The sequence below is a fragment of the Protopterus annectens genome, chromosome 6.part0 (genome assembly GCF_019279795.1).
Source record: "Protopterus annectens isolate FY-2018-M chromosome 6.part0, PAN1.0, whole genome shotgun sequence".
Lineage (NCBI taxonomy): Eukaryota > Metazoa > Chordata > Ceratodontiformes > Protopteridae > Protopterus > Protopterus annectens.
The window spans coordinates 1,733,522,664-1,733,542,066 of NC_056737.1; the positions used below are offsets into that span (position 1 = coordinate 1,733,522,664).

General features: G+C 37.7%; 1 protein-coding gene across 1 annotated transcript in view; it reads right to left on the reverse strand.

Annotated features, from left to right (window-relative positions):
* Positions 1–1,674: 1,674 nt before the first annotated feature.
* ZSWIM2 (zinc finger SWIM-type containing 2) overlaps positions 1,675–19,403 on the reverse strand; it is a 1,244,853-nt gene continuing 1,227,124 nt past the window's right edge. Inside the window, exon 13 of the mRNA XM_044075126.1 lies at positions 1,675–3,475. Within this exon, the coding sequence (XP_043931061.1) occupies positions 2,651–3,475 (825 nt within the window). The 3' untranslated portion in view covers positions 1,675–2,650. The remainder of the gene's footprint in view (positions 3,476–19,403) is intronic.

The following is a 19,403-nucleotide window of genomic DNA, read 5'->3' on the forward strand; positions in this document are numbered from 1 at the left end:
AAAGGTTGGAATATTTGCCCTTTCCTCATTGTAGTGCTATCTGAGTTGGCATATATATTTAGTGGGGGGTGCAGTCCCCCACAATAGCAAGTTTGAGGTCTGATCTTTTCGCTGTTTTGCTGTTCGCTATTTTTACCATTCGGTCTTCTAATATAGACCCGGACAGAAAAAGAACATTAAAGAGTTAATTACCAAAAACGGTAAAATAAAGAAAATACCCTATAAGCTAGAAAGGGTAACTAACAGATAAAGAAAATACCAACAATGGTATACAGAAATATTATAAAAATAGTAAGGAAAAACAAAGGGAAACTGTAGAAAAAAAGAGGGAGGGTGGCTAAAGTTAGAGAAAAGTCTCTAAGAAAAAAACAAAGAAATGTCAAAACTCACAAATAACCACTACAACAACTTGAGAGATGAACCTACATCTATTTGTGATGGTGGCAAAAAAGATTTGAGGTAATGGGTATGGAATAGTGCGTTATGGGTAGAGGGAGGCACTCCACAGCTGGATCCAAAATCTGGAATACGTGGCTAAGTTGGATCCGAACCCATACATTAAAGAAGAATGAAAAGGACATCATCAGATCCTATTTAATATTCATTACAGATACATTTGTGGAAAATATGTATTTGCCTATAAAATGTATCATGATTCAGACTTGAAGGACACATTGTATTATTGATTTTGAATTTGTTAACCAAGGTAGATCACTGATCCATGTAGAATTACTTCAGTGTAGATAGAAATGCATTCTTCTGCTATTACACACATGGGCATGAAGGTAAGGAATTTGAATTAAATAACATGCAAAGTACATAAAGACATTAATTTTTGACACAAAGATTAGTAAATGTTACAGAATAAACTTCCAATACATATTAGAGAATGTAAGAGTCTTCGAGAAAAAGATTTATGAGTAGGGAACAAAGTATATGATCCAGAGATATAGAAATCAACATTGCAGGCTGGCCATTAGACCTGAGCACAATAAATAACTTATGAACTTATTTTTAGTAAGGTTACCTCAAGAAGACTTCATCCTTGGTCCTTTTGCATATATTTCTTACTAGACCGATTACTAAATATAATGGAAACTTTTGTTATTTTTCTTGTGATAACAAAAGACTGGAAAGAACACAATGGTCACTTACAAAATTAATTGCGACTGTGAAACACCTAGCAAAGCTAGGCTTCTAACTGTGTGATACTTTAAACCTCTTGCATCAGAGACCTCATGGGATATATGCAAATCTCCCCTTAAAGGATATCAGATGTTTCAGATAAATGACAATTCTGAATATCCATGACTTTTTCTTTTACTTTCATTTATAAGTCTATTTATGAACAATTTCAAGCCATCAAAGCCAAACCCCTCTAGCTGTAGACATGCATGTTTCTGCCTTCTGAAATCCTTAAGGGGTGGTTTGCATATATCCCATGAGGCCTCTGATGCAAGATGTTTAAGGTATCACACAGTTAGAAGTCTAGCTTTGCTAAATTTTTATTTTTGTGTTTTTTAACCAGTTGGTTATCTGTGTGACCTTTTTACTCTTTGTTTTAGAGTGATTGTGAAACACAGAAAATACTCTGAGAAACTATCTCCCTTACAGCTGTAATATGGGCAAATCACTTCTGTCACCATTTGTGCAGCAGTTTCCCTTGTAGTGAAAGCCTTCACTTTCATGCCTATTATCATTATTTTTTGCCCCTTTTTCCCCTTCAGGTTTTTTTGTCATTCTGAAGCTCCTACTTTACATTTTTCTAAAGAGTTTCGCTTTTGTCTTCCAGTTTTAGAATATTCTTATTTCAACTCCTTTTATAATGTCTGCATATTTTTCTAGGTTTTAAACTATATTACTGTTGTGGCTGTGATAAAATATTAGTATTCTCAGTTAATGGTGTCTGGAAGAGAAAAAAATCCTATAAGTGAGTGAGTGTCTTTAGGAACATTTTATTTGCTAAAAGCACACATATTCACAGATTTCATTTGGAAAGACATACTCCAAAGGTACCTCAACAAACAGTCTCACCAGGTATACCTTTACAGTGTGAAATATAGTACAGTTTTGAATATATTTTAAATGGAACGTAAGCCAAATGACTGATGGACTATTTAAGGATGGCAGTCACTGTCAATGGACGCAAAGGTCTGAAGTGGCAAAGGGAGCTGAAAACTAACTTAGACAATGGTCTTTTTATATGGGGTATGCAACAAATTACATCAGACAAAGAGACAAATGAACTATACCTTTATCTATGAAGTGGGAGAACATCAAGAACTGGAGAAAAAGGCCAGTAACTGACATCAGCTTGTACACTACCAAAACAATCAATTGTATCAGAAAGATTTAGCATATTTCTACTGTTATGAAAAAATGGGATGGAGTGTGATGGACAGGTAAATGACTTTAGCTGGTGGAATCAGTTTTCCATGTACTTGCACTGCTTGAAAAAAAGGCAATTATTATAATCAGTGCTGTACAACTTGTCAGTCCAGAACTCTTTCAAAAGGTATCTGTCTTATTTTTGGTAATCCAGTGTTAGGGGAAGTTCATTAAAAAGACCAGAGTGGATGAGGTACTGAAATGAATTCTGCAACTGGTGAATGCTGATTCAATTTTTTGTGAGTGAAATGGTAGAATAGTATTATAACATAGGTTTTAGGATAGTTCCCTCCATAAGAAAAGTTGAGGCTGCTGGTACCAGACTCCTAGGATTGTACTTGGGTCTCCTAGGTAGATATCTTTTTTGCATTTTGTTTATTCTTATGTCTCCAGAACCACCTCTCAAGGCTGAATCACATTGCTCTGCAGCTCTTCCAAGGAAGAGACTCCCTACAGATGCTGCTTCAGCTGATCTAGCATGTTCCTTTATTTTTCCACTTGAAAATTGTTCAGAGACATTATGAACTTCATAGGTACTGTCCACTGTCACATTACCCTTGCTTAATGTGCTTACCTGTATACCAGATGGCAAAACCATTCTTATGCTGCTATTTGCTTTTTTACCAAGATTAACAGGGCAGTTTTGTTTCTGATTAAATTTGTTTCTGAGGACGTTTGGTGGGAGATTCTGGTGAAATGCATTAAAATGAGGGTTTTCAGTTTTGTCACCTACACACTCTTGTGTAGTGGATTCAGTCAAAAGAAAACATTTAAAACCACTTAACTCTAAACCATCTTGGTTATTTGCATACATCTGACTGCATTTAGGTTCTTGATTATGCAGTAGTTGTTTAGTCTGTGAGCCCTTCACATTTGACTTTCCAAAAGATAGTCCAATCCCTGGAATGTAAAGCTCTGCTTGCATATGCTCTGGTAATTTCAGGTGGTTTTGCTTACAGGTGGCACTCTTTGCTTTTTCACCCTTAAGACCATCTTTCCAAGTTAAGGGATTATAGACCATCTGTCCATCCAAAGGACAAGAATTGCATTCTTGAAGCAGCCAGGGGTCAATGCATTCCTTGTGAAACTATAAAAGATGTACTTGTATTAGTTGATCAAAGAATAAATACAGGATGCAAAAATATTTGACCTAATAGAGTGTTAAAGTATACAAACTATGCAAATTGCTATTTCACTGTTGCTAAAAAGGAACACTCTAAGCCCACTGTACCTCATATAATTTTCAGCATGCAACAAATACTATAAATAATAAAACAATTATAGTGTTGCTAACAGTATTTTTTATCAAACATACTTCCATAATATCATTAAAATCTGTTATCTACAGTGACTTACTTATTCATTTTAATGACAATATATTTCATAATGACATGCGTACTAAAAGGATAACTTATTTTAATAATGTATCTTCCAAATCCAGGCCAGCTTTGCTGATACAGTGATGTAGCATTGTGCCACCTTTCTTGATGTAGATCAGTAAATACACTTACCTATTTTTAACACCTAAGATTGTTATATCAGCTTATAACTTGCAATCAGTTAATGTAATCTGTCACTGGAATATGCCTAAACGTTGCTAATGTTCACAACTTTTCCACAAGCTATCCAAGATGCCAGACTTATTTTAACAATGTATCTTCCAAATCCAGGCCAGCTTTGCTGATATAGTGATGTAGTATTATGCCACCTTTCTTGATGTAGATCAGTAAATACACTTACCTATTTTTAACACCTAAGATTGTTATATCAGCTTATAACCAATATGAGTATGCAAGATTTTCAGCTTAACACAAGATTTTCAGCTTAATCATGCCCTTATTCATTTCACCTACAGCAGCACCAACATGAATGGCATGCTGTTGTGCACGTTCAAGCTGTCTTGATCCCTGACAATGGACAGTGTCTTCTTTTTAGTTCAGAATCTCCCATTCAATTTATATTTTAGTGTTAGCTCTGAAACCCTTATGATCACTCCATCTTCAATACAAACTTCATCTTGCATATCAACAGTAGTGTTAAGCTGAAAATCTTGCATACTCATATTGGTGTTACGTAGACCATGTCATGCCCTTATTCATTTCACCTACCTTTTGGCTCAGTAATCTCTAACCATGTCCAGCCCCGTCAGCACTTGCCAGTTATAGCAGCAGCTACCCACAGTATCATAAAAGTATTTCTTGTACAACACAGGCAAAAGTACAATATTCCAGGTATACATAAAAAATAACTTGTGTATTTGGAGGATTACCTCCCTCAAACTTTTGTCACTTAATGTATTCCAGCAACTTAATTTTATTCATCTGCAGCATAGTACAACATGCCTGACTTACACACATAAACCATTATCATCAGAACATTTCTTTTTATGATGGACAGCATTAACAGCATGGGCCACACAGGGCTTATGATAATTTTTTTTTACTTTCAGTATTACAGGTTAACACCTGATTTATACTCACTGCACTTCCTCACATTAATATTATTTTATTTTTTTTAATTTATTTATCATTTGTTGACCGGGAAAGTCCGACTAGGTTCTACAGAGCCTGTTTTCAGCGGAGGCCCGGGGAGAAATGCTCCATTAACCTTCAGATTTAATTTGTCATCTCACATGCAACATGGATAGATTCCCTGCTCTCACGTCCTCTTAACTTGCCAGTGCAGTGTTATTCTGGTTAACAGTAGTAATATGCTACTGATCCTGTAATCTGTGCTGTTAACACAAATGTTCAATAGAAATGGACACAACAGAAATATGTGAGTTGATTTATTTAAAAGCTCACTCTCTCTTTTTAATGTTCAACACATACTGTTATATGTTTTTATGACCACAAGATAATGTACTACTTTTTGAATTATTTGTAGAATCTGTAGTAAGCTACTTCATATGATCCTTGAACTATAGTGTCATCAAATTACTTTGTAGCCTGACTCTCTGAAATATCTATAAAATAAACAATAGCTTAAACATATAAAAGAAGTTTGTAGGTTCAAAGATTTGACTGTAAAGTCTATGACCTACTGCCAAGAAAGTTGAATGCTGTAACTCATTATTGATAAAGTCAGCATTTTACACATATATCACAATTACTTTTGAAGGCGGTTAATGAACATCTGAAAGAGGAATCTTTTTCCATAATTCGGAAAAGCACTGCAAAACACATTTGTCACTTTTTTTCTATTACTGATACTTATTTTTACTATTAGCTTTCCCATTCTGGTATTACTCTTCCATTGGTACATTCCAGGCATAAATGTTCATGCTGTGTAACCCAGCCAGCTGTCTCCTCTAAGCAACCTATAATAACCTAAGTACAACGGCAGTTCCTGAAGCCTTTCCAAACAATGCAAGTTTGCCAAAACAATGTTTTTTCCTAGTACGGGATCAATGTGGTTTGTCAAGATTATTCAGGTGGCTTGTTAAAACGTTAAACAATTCAGAGTTGAATTCAACATCTGGTGAGATCACTGAGGTATAAAATGGTACAGTAACTTTCCTGGAGTGGCTAGAAATGCCTATTAGTAATATATGGACTAAAAGAGTATGTGTTTCTGACAGATAAATACAAACTAGTCAAAGTTTAAATTGCTGTCAACTATATTGCCTCTAGATTTTATAATTGCATCATTTTGAAGACCAAACATTTATTCTGTAATTGTAATGTGTATCCTTTTTTTTTACCAAGTCTACTGATACTACATTTGCCGACATTAAAGGCAAAGTCACTACTACTGTACAAGGTATTCAATCTTTTGTAGAATATCTTGGAGAACTTTGGCATCGTATATTTAAGTAATTTGGCTACCTAATTTAAAACCACCAACATATATGGTTAAAAAAGTGTACCCTACACTATTACATCTGAGAAGAGTAGCCTCAAAAGAGCTGGACGCCACTAGTAACTCTCATGTATACAGATCAGTAACCCTTCATCTTTACTTTTTTATAAGATTATTTAATTAGTACCTTACCCACTGAACTATGCAAGGATTAAAAGTTAACGCCTATAACTTATCATGGATTTCCTTATGCAAAATAATGTTGAATGCCTTAGCAAGATCACAATTATTAGTTTAAATGTCTGTCAGTCTATTACTAAGTGCTCCTGTTACTACTTCAAAAAATGGCAGACGCTTCAAAACGTGAGCTCTTCCTTATTCAAATCCACTTGATTCCGTATCTAATAGCAATAGGTCCTCAATGTAATTCTGGATAAGTTCCATCATGGATCTATAAAGTCTGATGCATTTAAAGTTATTTGGTTCTGATGTGACATCTTTCTCCCTTTACAAACTGGTATCAGTGGTGGATGGAAAAATTTGCAAAAGGGGGAGAGGTTTAGTCTGAAAATTAGACTATGGGAGTGTGTGAAAACACCAATAGGGATGAGGGTGAAAAGCAGGTAGGCCTTAGGTAAAATGGCACTCTAGGCAAAAGGCTGTATCGTGCCCTTTGGTGCTCACTGCCCCCTGGCAAGCATTCACCTGGCCTACCCCATGCCATTCAGGGCATTTTTTTCTCACTTTTCTCATATTTTTTCTTATCTTTCAGATTTTTCCCCATCCTTTCAATAAATCTTAACTAATCAAGACTGCACTGTAATAATTGTGGAGACAATAACTGAATTAGGCCATGGGGTTCTAAATGCTCTGATGCACATTTCAGAGATTTTTTAAGAACCATTTTCATCCAGCCCAGGCCTGAATAAAGATCATGACATTCCGTCTTATTCTTCAATTTTGCATTTTTCTGCATCATTTCAATACACCCTAATGGATCGAGAATTCATACTAATAACTGAGGATATATAATCAAATTAAGTCAAGTATCTGAGAGCTGCTATGCTTATAGATGCTCTGAGGTACTTTTTACAACTTTTGATCTAATGATGGCCTGAAAAAAAAACACAAGTAAGGAAAGAATTCAGTCTATTTTTTTCCATCAGTTGCATTTGACAAAATAGATCACACCAAAGTGAGAACACAAATGCTTGTGAGGATGTATAAAAGCACATCTGGGTACAGTGCCTACCCCCCCTAAAAAAGGTAGTCAGCTTAAGTGTATCCCTCTGGTATTAGACTGGGACAAAGGTTGTAGGGCAGATTCAATAAACCCTCCACGGTCCGCTAATACCGTGTGTATGTTGTGGTTGCACACTATTTCATATTCAGTAGGTGGCACTGTGTGTAGAGCTGCCCAACCACTGTAAACACTGTGGCATGCTAAGTGTCAGATTCAACCTATGCACCCCCCCATCTGTGCCTCTGTTTGGCTACCATCATCATTAGAGTCTGCTGATACTCTGACATCAGGTTGTCAGAGTCCCACAATTCCATTGTCAGGATCACCTGTGATAATAAACAACAAACACAGGAAAAAGATTAATACCTACACTACTATAGTCCAATATATGCTAACAAACTAACAGTGGTGCTACTATTACAGACAGTACAGCAATACACACAACAGTCCTGACACCCACATAACAAACTAAATATTTCTGTGAATTTCTCATCAGTACTGACATAAACATGTTTGGCTTACCATGGGCAGATGAATGTAGGCTCCCTAAGCTGGATGGTCCTGGAAGAAGTTAAGCAAAAGGTTAGGACACCATCATTACAATTAACAGTTACACAGGGGGTTAAAACTTTTTGCCCTTTATATGTCCATTAATGATACTTTTAACAAGAACTTGGATGACATGTCCACCCCAAGCCTATGTGTAATCTACCAGAATGTGTTAACTTTATCAATCTGTAACTATCCCCCCAAAATGAAATTTACTGTTAAACAAAACTTACATGCTGCTGTCAATATTTTACTATACAAGAAGTATTTAACAACTGAGATAGGTAAACCTACCTGGAAGCTCCTCCTGGGACATACTTGTCCTCCCTGAAACAGCAGCACCAACATCAATGGCATGCTGTTGTGCACGTTCAAGCTGTCTTGATCCCTGACAATGGACAGGAGCTCTTCATTTGGTGTCAGTGGTGGCTCTGTAGCAGGACCCCCTCAGTAGCTATCCATTCACGGGCCACTACAGCTGCTCTCCTCCAGCCCAATGAAATAATTTCAATGGCCATATGGTGCACCTGATCATATGTCCTGCTCTGGCCACCTACTGCATTTACATCAGCCACTATCTGCTGGTCCCCCCAGTAGCCATCCGTTGACAGGCCACTGCAGCTGCTTTCCTCTGGGCTGAAGAAATCAGTTCAGTAGCCATGTCAGTGGCCCTATGGCCCACCTGATCATATGTCCTGCTCTGGCCATCTACTGCATTCACATCAGCCACTATCTGCTGCCTAACTTGCATTCTGCCAGACATATCCCCATCTTCCCTCTCAAGCAGAAAGACACCATTTGCCTAAATGCTTTACAATGACTTCATTCTTAGGGTCACTGAAGGGGGGTTTGCAGGGACTGAAACATCTTGGTGCCCTAGTCATAGGTGACATAAAACACAAAAGAAAAATAACACACATAAGTATCACATAAGTAAAAGTCCTAATTCAATATAACACATAAAAAGTAGTATTTCACTATTACCCACTGGAGAAACATAAAACAGTAAAGATAGTCACATATAAAAAAAAGCTATTGTGTGGTTATAGCATATTGTAATCACCACACAAAAATCAAGGTTGGATCCAAAACAGGGAGAATAACACTAGCAAATCTTGTTTGTGCCAAAACAGAAATGCAACTTGGCTCTCCCACCCCCAAAATAACAGGCAAATGACACATTTTGCTAACAAACCATCAGTGAAATGCTAAAAGTCCTATCAAATAAACTGCCCCTTTAACATATGTACACATTTACCACAGAATAGCCCATTTTATGCAATTGCCAGTCATGTCTACCTGTAGCCAGCACTCCCCTAGAGGTACATGGGTCATCCTAGAAGTCTAACAGCCCTATGTTATTGACAATATAGGACATTTACATTTCAAGGAAATAACAGAAAAGTGTAAAGAGAAAAACTGTTGTAACATTAGCACTTGTGATGACAGCTAATAAGGCTGTACATCTGAGAAAGTAAAATGCCCTGAACAAGCATGCCGATGCCATCAGTACACTTCTAAGAAAATAGCATTTGCAAATATACATATATATATATATATATATATATATATATATATATATATATAGGGACTACTTCACCCTGTCGCAGGCCGACAATATCGAAGCTGATACTGTCGGCACGAAAATGTCGAAAACGAAAGTCATCTTGTGTGTAAATGGAAATCTCTGTAAGGGGAGATTTCTATTTACTGCAATGCAGTGTGATCTCAGAGTTGGTATATTTAAGTAGCGGGGTGTGTGGGGGGGTGTAGGGGGGCTTGCCCCCCTGCATAGAGCAATTTGTGTTGTGTTTGGGTGTTTTTTTTGTGTGTGTTTGATGTTCGGGGGTTTCGACATTTTCGTGTCGATTACGCTGTCGACAGTTTGAGTTTTCGACAGCGTAATATAAACGCGTACACATCAACAGATTTTTCAGATAAAAGTAGCATTTGCTAATATATATATATATATATATATATATATATATATATATATATATATATATACATATATATATATATACACACATATAATATATAAATATATGTAAACAGATTTTTCTTACTGATATTTCAGCATATCCAGTATATAACTGAAAAATTCAAGCACACCTTATCAAGATCAGTAGTCTTCTGTGCAGATAAATCCCAAAGTAATATCTTCTTCTGTGTTATCCACACAAGTCTCCTCACCTTCAGGTTCACAAGCTACACTGCCCCATTTTATAGTGTAGATTCAGGGCTGTGAGCACTGTGAATATGCAAATGAGGTGTGAACTCAGAATGCTGAATCCCAAATACTTGGCTCAGTGTCACAGATGTAAACATAGTGCAGTCACTCCCTCAGTGTTTGTTTTTAATGGACTGCAACTGTGAATTGTTACTGGTAGGGTGAAGGAAAACACATCAGCAATTCAGACTCTCCTACCTCCAGTGGGTGTGTCAGCCAGGTTAGACTTACAAAGCGCAAAAGTAGTTGTATCAAGGTTTTAAATGTAAGTAAGCCACACACATTTCAGTTTCTGTTCAGTAACATCCAGCCTCTCCTTCATTTCTTGACGACTGTGTATTATTCCCATTTAATATCCTCACACATTTTAAGGACAATGATACAGAATGCCTGACAGACTGCACGTCTCAGATTACTGGTCAGATAAGGCAAGCATGATCAACAAACACAGAGAGATAAGACAGGGCTGCATTTATGCAAGTAATAGTCATAAAAAGTTGTGTGATCACTCAGTGGACTACTTCTGAAATTAATACATGCACAAACAACTTCCATATGTTTTGTTAGTACTGTGGATGATGATGCAGTTGGTTGTATGCACAATGATTTTAGTTTGCTGCTGCAAAGGTGTTTGTGTGGCAAAGAGGGATAAGACACCCTTACTTTGTTTTAAAGTTTCATTGGAGTGAGAGTTCATATCCAGACCTGTGTATAAATATTTCATGTGGACCAACATATAGGTTTATAGGTGTGTACTAGGCCAATGGCCCTGGAGCCTTTACAAGCCTAGCCCCCCCCCAAAAAAAAACTGCCAGTCACCGTGCCACCCGATGTTAGTTCACAGTATCCTTATCCAGTGGTGCAAATGGAATGATCCCTGGAGTGAAATTTCTTACCTATCCACTCATCAAGATTTCTTTTGAAGAGGGCCAGTGAGATGCTCTGCTTGACATGAATGGGAAGCTTACTCCAGCGTATAAGCAGTCTTTGGGAGATAAACCTGTCCCTCCAGCATGTTCTGTTAATTGTGGCAATGAGGTTGTAATCTCTAGAGTGTGTGGCACGGGGGATTGGGATTTTTTTAGGTATAGCGTTTTAAGTTGAGCTGGGTCAGACATGACTTTGTAAGTCAAGCAGTGATCACCTCTAAGTAGATGATAAGAGACTGAGAACAGCTGAAGTTTCTTGAGTCTGTCCATGTAGGACATGTGTTTAAGGCCTAGGATTCTTTTTGTGAGATACTTTGTGGCCTCTCCAGCTGTTGTAGGTGTCTGGTCAGGTACATGCCAAATGGGACGTTATATTCGATGATTGGTCTATTTTGTAGTGTTGTTTATTTAACAGATTTAATTTCTTCATTTCACCTAAATTTCCCTTTTTGTATTTTTTTAATGCCAGTGTTTGTCCACTGCATAGCTTAGCACAAACAAGGGAAACCGAGGAACACAATAAATGTCAGCTTTACCTGTGTTTATCTCATTTGTGAAAAACCTAGCAGTGTGCAAACCTGTACTAGTGGCCTATAAAAGAAGCAAACGGAACACCTGCAAACAAGGCGTGGACAGTGTAACATCAAAAAGGATAGACTTGCATTTTTTGCTTTCCATTGTGCAACACCGCTAAGCGACATTGTGCTGTGGTTAGCAAGCTTCCCCAACATCTACACCCATCGAACACTGGCAGACACGACACAGTCAACAATTTAAAATTGATACATTCTATTAATCCTGTTGGGCACCATGCAAACACCCTAAGCTAACAGCTTGGCTTCATTAAGGGGAGGTCATGTCTGCTAAATTTGGTCAACTTCTTTGAGACCATCACCAAAGCCATGGACAAAGGGAAGACTGTGCACACCACCTACCTTGACCTGGCCAAAGCCTTTGACACTATTCCCCACTTGGGCATAATAGATAAATACTCTCAATAAGGCATCAGTCCATATGTTACCAGATGGGTAGCAAACTGGCTCACGGATAGAACCCATGTAGTCAAAATAAGGAAAGCCACCTCAAGCAGTAGACCCATAAGTGGCATACCCCAGGGTTCGGTCTTGGGGCCTCTGTTATTTGGGATATACTTTTCTGAGGTTCAAACCAAAACCAGTGGGCTATGGCTGACCAGGTTTGCAGAGGACTGCAAGCTGGGTGCTGTCATCAATTCCCCTAGTGATGTGGACATCCTCCAGGAGGGTCTCACTCAGACAAATGACTGGTGTCAGAAACATGGCCTCAAGCTGAATACCCAAAAATGTGATGTCCCCACAAATTATCACTTTAATAATGTCCTAAGCACTCAATCAGTCATGAGGGATTTGAGCACCCAGGTTGATAGCAACCTGACTTTTGACCACCATGTTACTTCCGTAGAATGGAAAGCCTTCTACATGTCCCACCTCATAAGTAATGGTATCTCATCCAGGAACAAAGAGGTTATAACATCCCTGTATTCTTCTTTTATAAGCCCCATCATTGAGTACAACGCACCTTTCGTCATGAACCTCGCAAAGTACATGCAACAGCTGGAGAGACCACAGAGGTTCCTCACCAGGAGAATCCAGGGCTTCAAACATCTACCATACACAAGCTAAAAGCCCTATCCCTCTACTCAGTTTCATACAGACTCCTCAGATGTGACCTCTGTCTGGCATACAAGGCGATCATGGAACCCACCTTGATGGGACTGTTGCATATCTGCAAGTCAAGCTCCACTCGAGTAACCTGCATGCGTGGCCTCAATCTTTTCTGTGACATCAGCAGGACTCATTGGCAAGACAGATTTGTGTCCCAGAGACTCCCTCATCTATGAATAGACTCCCTTTCCACATCATGCAGAGTACCTCTTTACCCCTTTTTAAGTGCAACCTGAATAATTGGATGGGAAACAGAAAATATATCCCTGGGATTCCACTCATGTCCCTGCTGGACAGGGGCATTGGGTGCTGATTTGTCTAAAACATGGGCTAAACTCTTGGCTAGACTTATAAGGGCCCCAGGGCCAATAGCCTAGTAACCTGCTATGAGCCTATGATCCTATGATCGCAAGGTGGTTAAAATATAGAACTTAAGAATGAATAGGGAATTATTCAACTGTTATATAACCATTTCTGTGGCAACAGGTGTAAGTGTAGAGCTGTAATGCAGATGGTCCTGGGTTCTAATACCAGAAGTGCAACATATTTTTACTGTTGTGACATTCCAGTTTATAGTAATGAACAGGAAGATATACAAGTGTTATTTCAATATTTCTGTGGCAACAGGTGTTAAGTGTAAGGCTCCAATACATAAAGTCCTTGGTTCTAATACAGGAAATTCCAGAAGTTTTTACTGCTTTTCCATTTCTCATTATATTAAATATCATTTATGACACTTTATGCATAATTATAAATAGTGAAGCTGATATGAATCATATTTATGAGGGATAAGACAACCTAATTGTATTTTAAAGGTTCAGATGTACGACTGTGGGTATACTGTCTACTATGTTTCTGTAAGTATAATTCTGCTATCTGGACTTGGATGGTCTCCAGACTTAAGACACATAAACAAATTAATTTAGATACAAGGACCTTGTCAGGTCAAGCTCATACATGTTTAACACCTCAATCTGTCATCTGTATATATGAATGGTACATGACTATGTCTGAGAAGCACTTCTTCTGTGGAAAAAATGTTTTGTCCGTTGTACATAGGTTTGGATCCCACACTGTAAAAATCAATTTTAGCAGTGTATAAATCCAAACAAATGTGTCTGGTCAGGACATTCATGCCTCCAGTACATATCAGCAGAGTTAAATCAGCTAATATTTACAACAGTAGACACCCCTCAACTAATGTCAAGTGTCAGATTAGCCTTTGAATTTCAAAAAATTGCTTTCTCCCCATTTGACACAGTTGCTCTTCAGTTACCATCACGCAAACATGGTTGGCATCATTGCTCAGGTTTGCGCACTACCAGTAAATGTGATAACAGGAAATGGTGGGAAATCATTATTTGCTATTACTCTACTTAGGGTGCATAGGTGGGGTGTTCAGGAGTCCAGAATATTTACTGGACTCCTGGTAAAGTGCCACAGCCAAAGGATTCTGCAGTGGGACCATTCTGGCTCACAATACAAGTCTGAGGCTTGGAATAGTCTGGTCAAAGCGGCTTGGAATAGTCTGGTCAAAGCTGTATCAAGTGTGACTGGCATCCCATGCACTGGAGAACAGTGTAGGCACCACTTCAATTACCTAAAAAGGCAAAAGCGAGATACAGTCAACCAGTGGTTGGATGAGTTTCAAACTAGTGACATCCCAGAGTGTGTAAGTCTGCTAGTAAAGAGAATGTATCATACATAGAAAGCTAAATATAGGTAAGGCTGGTATGCATAATGCTCTTCTGTTCTTTTCTTTTCACAGCTAATCCTGAAATTGTGGTGAACAGGCAGGCTCATGCTGATCATCTGGAGAGACTGAGGGAAGCAAGTGGTATGTATGCAGCACATTAGAAGTGTTATTGTACCTTTAAAAGTTAAAGAAAAATGTTTTTGTTTTCTATACAGTAGTAGCAAAGTAATTATGTATATCCTAACTGTAAAAGCAATTATGCATGCATAAGTATTTAGGAGTCAAGTGTAAGACTATAGTCAGAGGTTATGGGTTCAAATACCACAAGTAACTATACAATACTGCAGTTTTTCAATAATATTACATAAATTACAATTATAAATGCCTTACTTTTAACTGTAATCTGTATAACTGGATCAAGCATTTGTGCAATATATGGACAGTGCAAGGATTACTTTGAACAATTTGTAATTATACTTTTTAGTTGTTAGGAAATATACTTAAATGTAATACTTTAGAAAAAATAGTTGCATAATTGTGATAATGGGTTCACTATGAAATCTCGAATTTCAATATTTCGAAATTACGAATTTCAATATTTTGAAATTACATAGCCGAAACCTTCAAATCCCGAAAACCCATTACCACGAAACTCAAAATCCCGAACCTACACTACACACAGAGCACACACATAAACATATACACAACTTCCGCCCACAAGCATACATACAAACCTAGACCACATATAAGCAGGGGGGGCAAGCCCCCCTGCACCCCCCATGCAGGGGGCTTTGCCCACCCCCTACTTATATATAATAACTCCGAGATCGTACAGACACATAAAGGTAACTCACACCCACACATTTTACAGTCCCTGGCTCACACATATCACAGTCACAACATACACTGACATACACTAAAGCCCATAACCAACACACTTACACATACATACATACCCAAACTAACACCTAACCATTCACATACCACAACACCAGAAGCGCTAATTCAAAATCTCTGTACTTCGGGATTTTGAATTTCATGCTTCTGGTGTTTTGGGATTTCAAGGCTTCAGTGTTATAATTTCAAAATACTGAAATTCAAGATTTCAGAATTTCAAAATTATGAACGTAACCCGTGATAACATATTGCAGGTCACATATGATGATACTAATTTTCTCTCTTTTTTTCTCTCACCCCCACCCTTATGTCTTTTTTTTTCTATTATGTGCCATTAAATTGTTTCCATGTTATCCATCCACAAGAAATCACTAAATTCTTCACAGCACAGTGAGGTAGGCCAACCCCAATGGGTCAGCCTGCCCCTGCTCCACAGACTCCAGCACTGATACCCAGCACATCTCGGACCCAACCTGGCAGTACTGCCTCTTCTGCCCCTGCATTACCTGCACCCTCAGGTAGCACCACCCCAGCAACTGGTGCTGTGTACCCTCTGGGAGTACTGGCAGCAGTGGGAATGTCATCATCCTACCGGAGGTGCAAGGGTTGTTGGATAGGGTTGTGCACCTCATCACTGGTGTTACACCTATCCCAGATGGAGAGGCTGCTCTCCCTTATGGTCCATAGGAAGAGAAGATATCAAGCACTCCAGCAGCAAGGGGAGTAAGGGGACAGTGATTAAAGTCCTGCAGGTGAGGGCTAGATTCTCACTGTCCCCATGTTTGATGGGCATAAGCTTGCGTTGTCCCCCTCCCTCGCACCAGTCATGGTGTCCCCCAGCCTTTGGGGTCCCTCACCATCCTTGTGTCTTGTTTTATTTGCCCTTGTTTGTTTACATTTGCTTCCACATTCTACCCAACTTACCTGACCCAAAATTACCGATGTCCCTTAACCAGCATTCCCCTCTTACTGAAGTAAAAAAAAATGGGCACCTGTCGCACAAAAAATTATCATCCCATACATAGCTCTTCATTTTGTACGTGTCTTCTTGACACACTTGTTTGGTCAAATTGGCTATACAGCATAATTGCGTTGTTGTCACCCCTCTGTGGAGTTGACAGTCCAAATTCAGCTAATATTCTGTATATATTTTCAATCTAAACTGTTGAAGAAATGGATAGCTATGGTTCTTTCCTACCTCCCTCCTGCACATTCCTATATTGCTTTCCCATTTTTCTTCCCCCTGCTTGCCCCCTATTTCACCACTTTCCTATCTACCACATTTTAACACCTATTCAAAAAATAAAATTACATACAACACACATAAATAACAAAAGAAAAACAATGGAACACATCCCTTTTTGGCTTCTCTGTTTGAGTAGAGTTTGGTATAATGCACCAATGCCAAACAATTGCGAATGGCTCGTCAATGGTGCTGTTACCTCTGTGTAATGCCACTTAACATGCTGCACTACATCAACACACAGTAACAGAGTGAATGTAGTATAAAGATTTATTTCCTTGCATTATCACTACTTAATTAAAAGTATTACATACACCTGGATTCGAACCCTATACAATATGGGCTCAAAAAGAAATGTGTCAATGCACTTACACCTGCTGCCACAAAGTCAGCTAAGCAACAGATGTCCAAAACAGTACTTCACGACCCAAGGACGAAACGTCAAACAAAACTGTAGATAAATCCTTTATTGGAAGCCACCACACTAAAACAAGCGCTTTCGCTCGGTGCAGTACCGAGCTTTATCAAGTATAATAAAATGCTTGATGCTCAACTGTTATATACTAAGCCAAAGTCACATGGTGTAAATCATTAATTAGTTAATTGATTAATTGTTGAATCATAAATTCAATAACATGTTAAAGAAATATACTTAAATTGCACGAAAAAGAATGCAAAGTACGTAATGTTTCCATGTAACATAAACATAGAGGACTACAATAAATGTAATGTATAGAATATCACACACCATAAATATAAAAAATCACATTTATAAAATCCTTTCATCAATTAAAAAACATGATTCAACTGCCAATAAGTTTAGCAAAAAATTCATCAAATGACTTAAAACTTTGTGTGATTAATGACATTGGTAATACACCATCACTCTACTCTTAGCGTGTTAAAAAATGTTTAATTATTAAAATATTATTAAAAAGTTTTTTTAAATAAATTGTAACATAATATATAATTGCTTATGCCAAACCTGTGCTGTCAAGGCATGTGTTGAATAAATATGTAAATATACAGAAAAAATAATAATATGGTTTAATGAATAATATTTAGTAATGTTGAATAGATTAATGGATGTTTGATATAAATAACAATCTCTAAAAACTAGTGATGAACTAGCATTAAAATCTGCTTAAGTAACCTCGTACATAAAGTAAATCACAAATCCATATCAAAATAGAAAATATGACAAAAAATGTAAAAAAAAAAAAAAAAAAAAAAAATTTGAAAAAATTAAACACTATAATTGAGCAGTTCTTAACTTCAGGACACTACTGATATTAATGCTATCATTGAGTCCTGGCGGTTTACCTGCATCCAGTCTCAATTGCCACAAAAGTTCCCGATACTCAAGTGTGGTTTCCAAGTCACCACCTCTAGGTTCATGCGCAACTTGTTCTAACACTATAAATTTAAGGCTCATGTTAGGACAGGAAACTGTGTGTTTATAAAAGGCGTTAGTTTCTTTTTGCTTAGAGATGTCATATAAATGTTCATAAATACGCCTCCGAATAGGTCTCTCTGTCTTACTGACATAAAAACCTATACATACTGTACATACCCCTAAATATACCACACCTTTTGTTGCACAATTAGAATAACTACTAGATTTAAAAAGAAATTTCCTAGCTGGAATATATACATTGTATTCATTAATTATAGCGTCACATTGTTTACAGGCACCGCATTTAAAAGTGCCTAATCGGCGTCCGTTGGTTGCAGAACTCAAAATATCTTTCTTCTCAAATAGTTGTTTAAGGTTAGTGTCCCTTTTCCTCACAAAAATAGGATGTGTCTGTACTAGTTCTTTGAGTTCATCATGCAATATAAGTATTGGCCAGTGTTTCCAGATAATATTCTCTATATCAGGGGCATCAAGTGAATAGGTGTAAATAAAACTATTTTCCAGCTTTGGACCACTGTCTATTGATGGAACTCGACTTACAAAACTTGCAGGACTTACCAAAAGTCCAGCACCTAATAAAGGAGGGTGTTTTGTATCTCTGTTGGCAATAATCTCATTGGCCAACTTTGTCAGTAAAGATTCAGGGTACCCCCTTTCCAAAAATAATTTCTTCATAAATTCTATCTCGTGTAAAAAATCAGCACTGTCACTACACATTCTGGCAGCACGAATAAATTGTCCCTTGACAATCCCCTTCTTTTGATGAAAAGGATGCCCACTTGAAAAGTGCAGGTACGAATTAGAAAAACTAGGTTTTCTAAAAAGCTTAGAAGAAAACTCCTTACTAGAGTCATCTTTGTGTAAAGAGACATCTAAGTAGTGCAGCTCTCTTTCACTAATATTACAAGTGAAAGACAAAAAAGTGGTAGTAGAATTAAGGTAATTAAAGAATTCATGAAACTGTTCTAACGGACCATTCCATAAGATACAAATATCGTCCAAGTATCTTTTGTAGTGGGCGATGAAATGTGTCCAGTCTGTTGCAAAAATGTATTTCTGTTCCCATTTGTGTAATACCAAATTGGCATAGAGGGAGACGCAGGGGGCACCCATAGCTATCCCTTTTCTTTGCTTAAAGAATTCGCCATTAAAGTAAATAAAGTTGTTCTGTAAAACTGTCTCCATAAATTCTGTGACCAAATTGGTTATTTTGTTACCTAACTTTGTTTCTAGAACCAAAACTTCATTAAACCATTCCATGCCAATACTGTCAGGAATGCTAGGAAAAAGTTTGATGACATCTATCG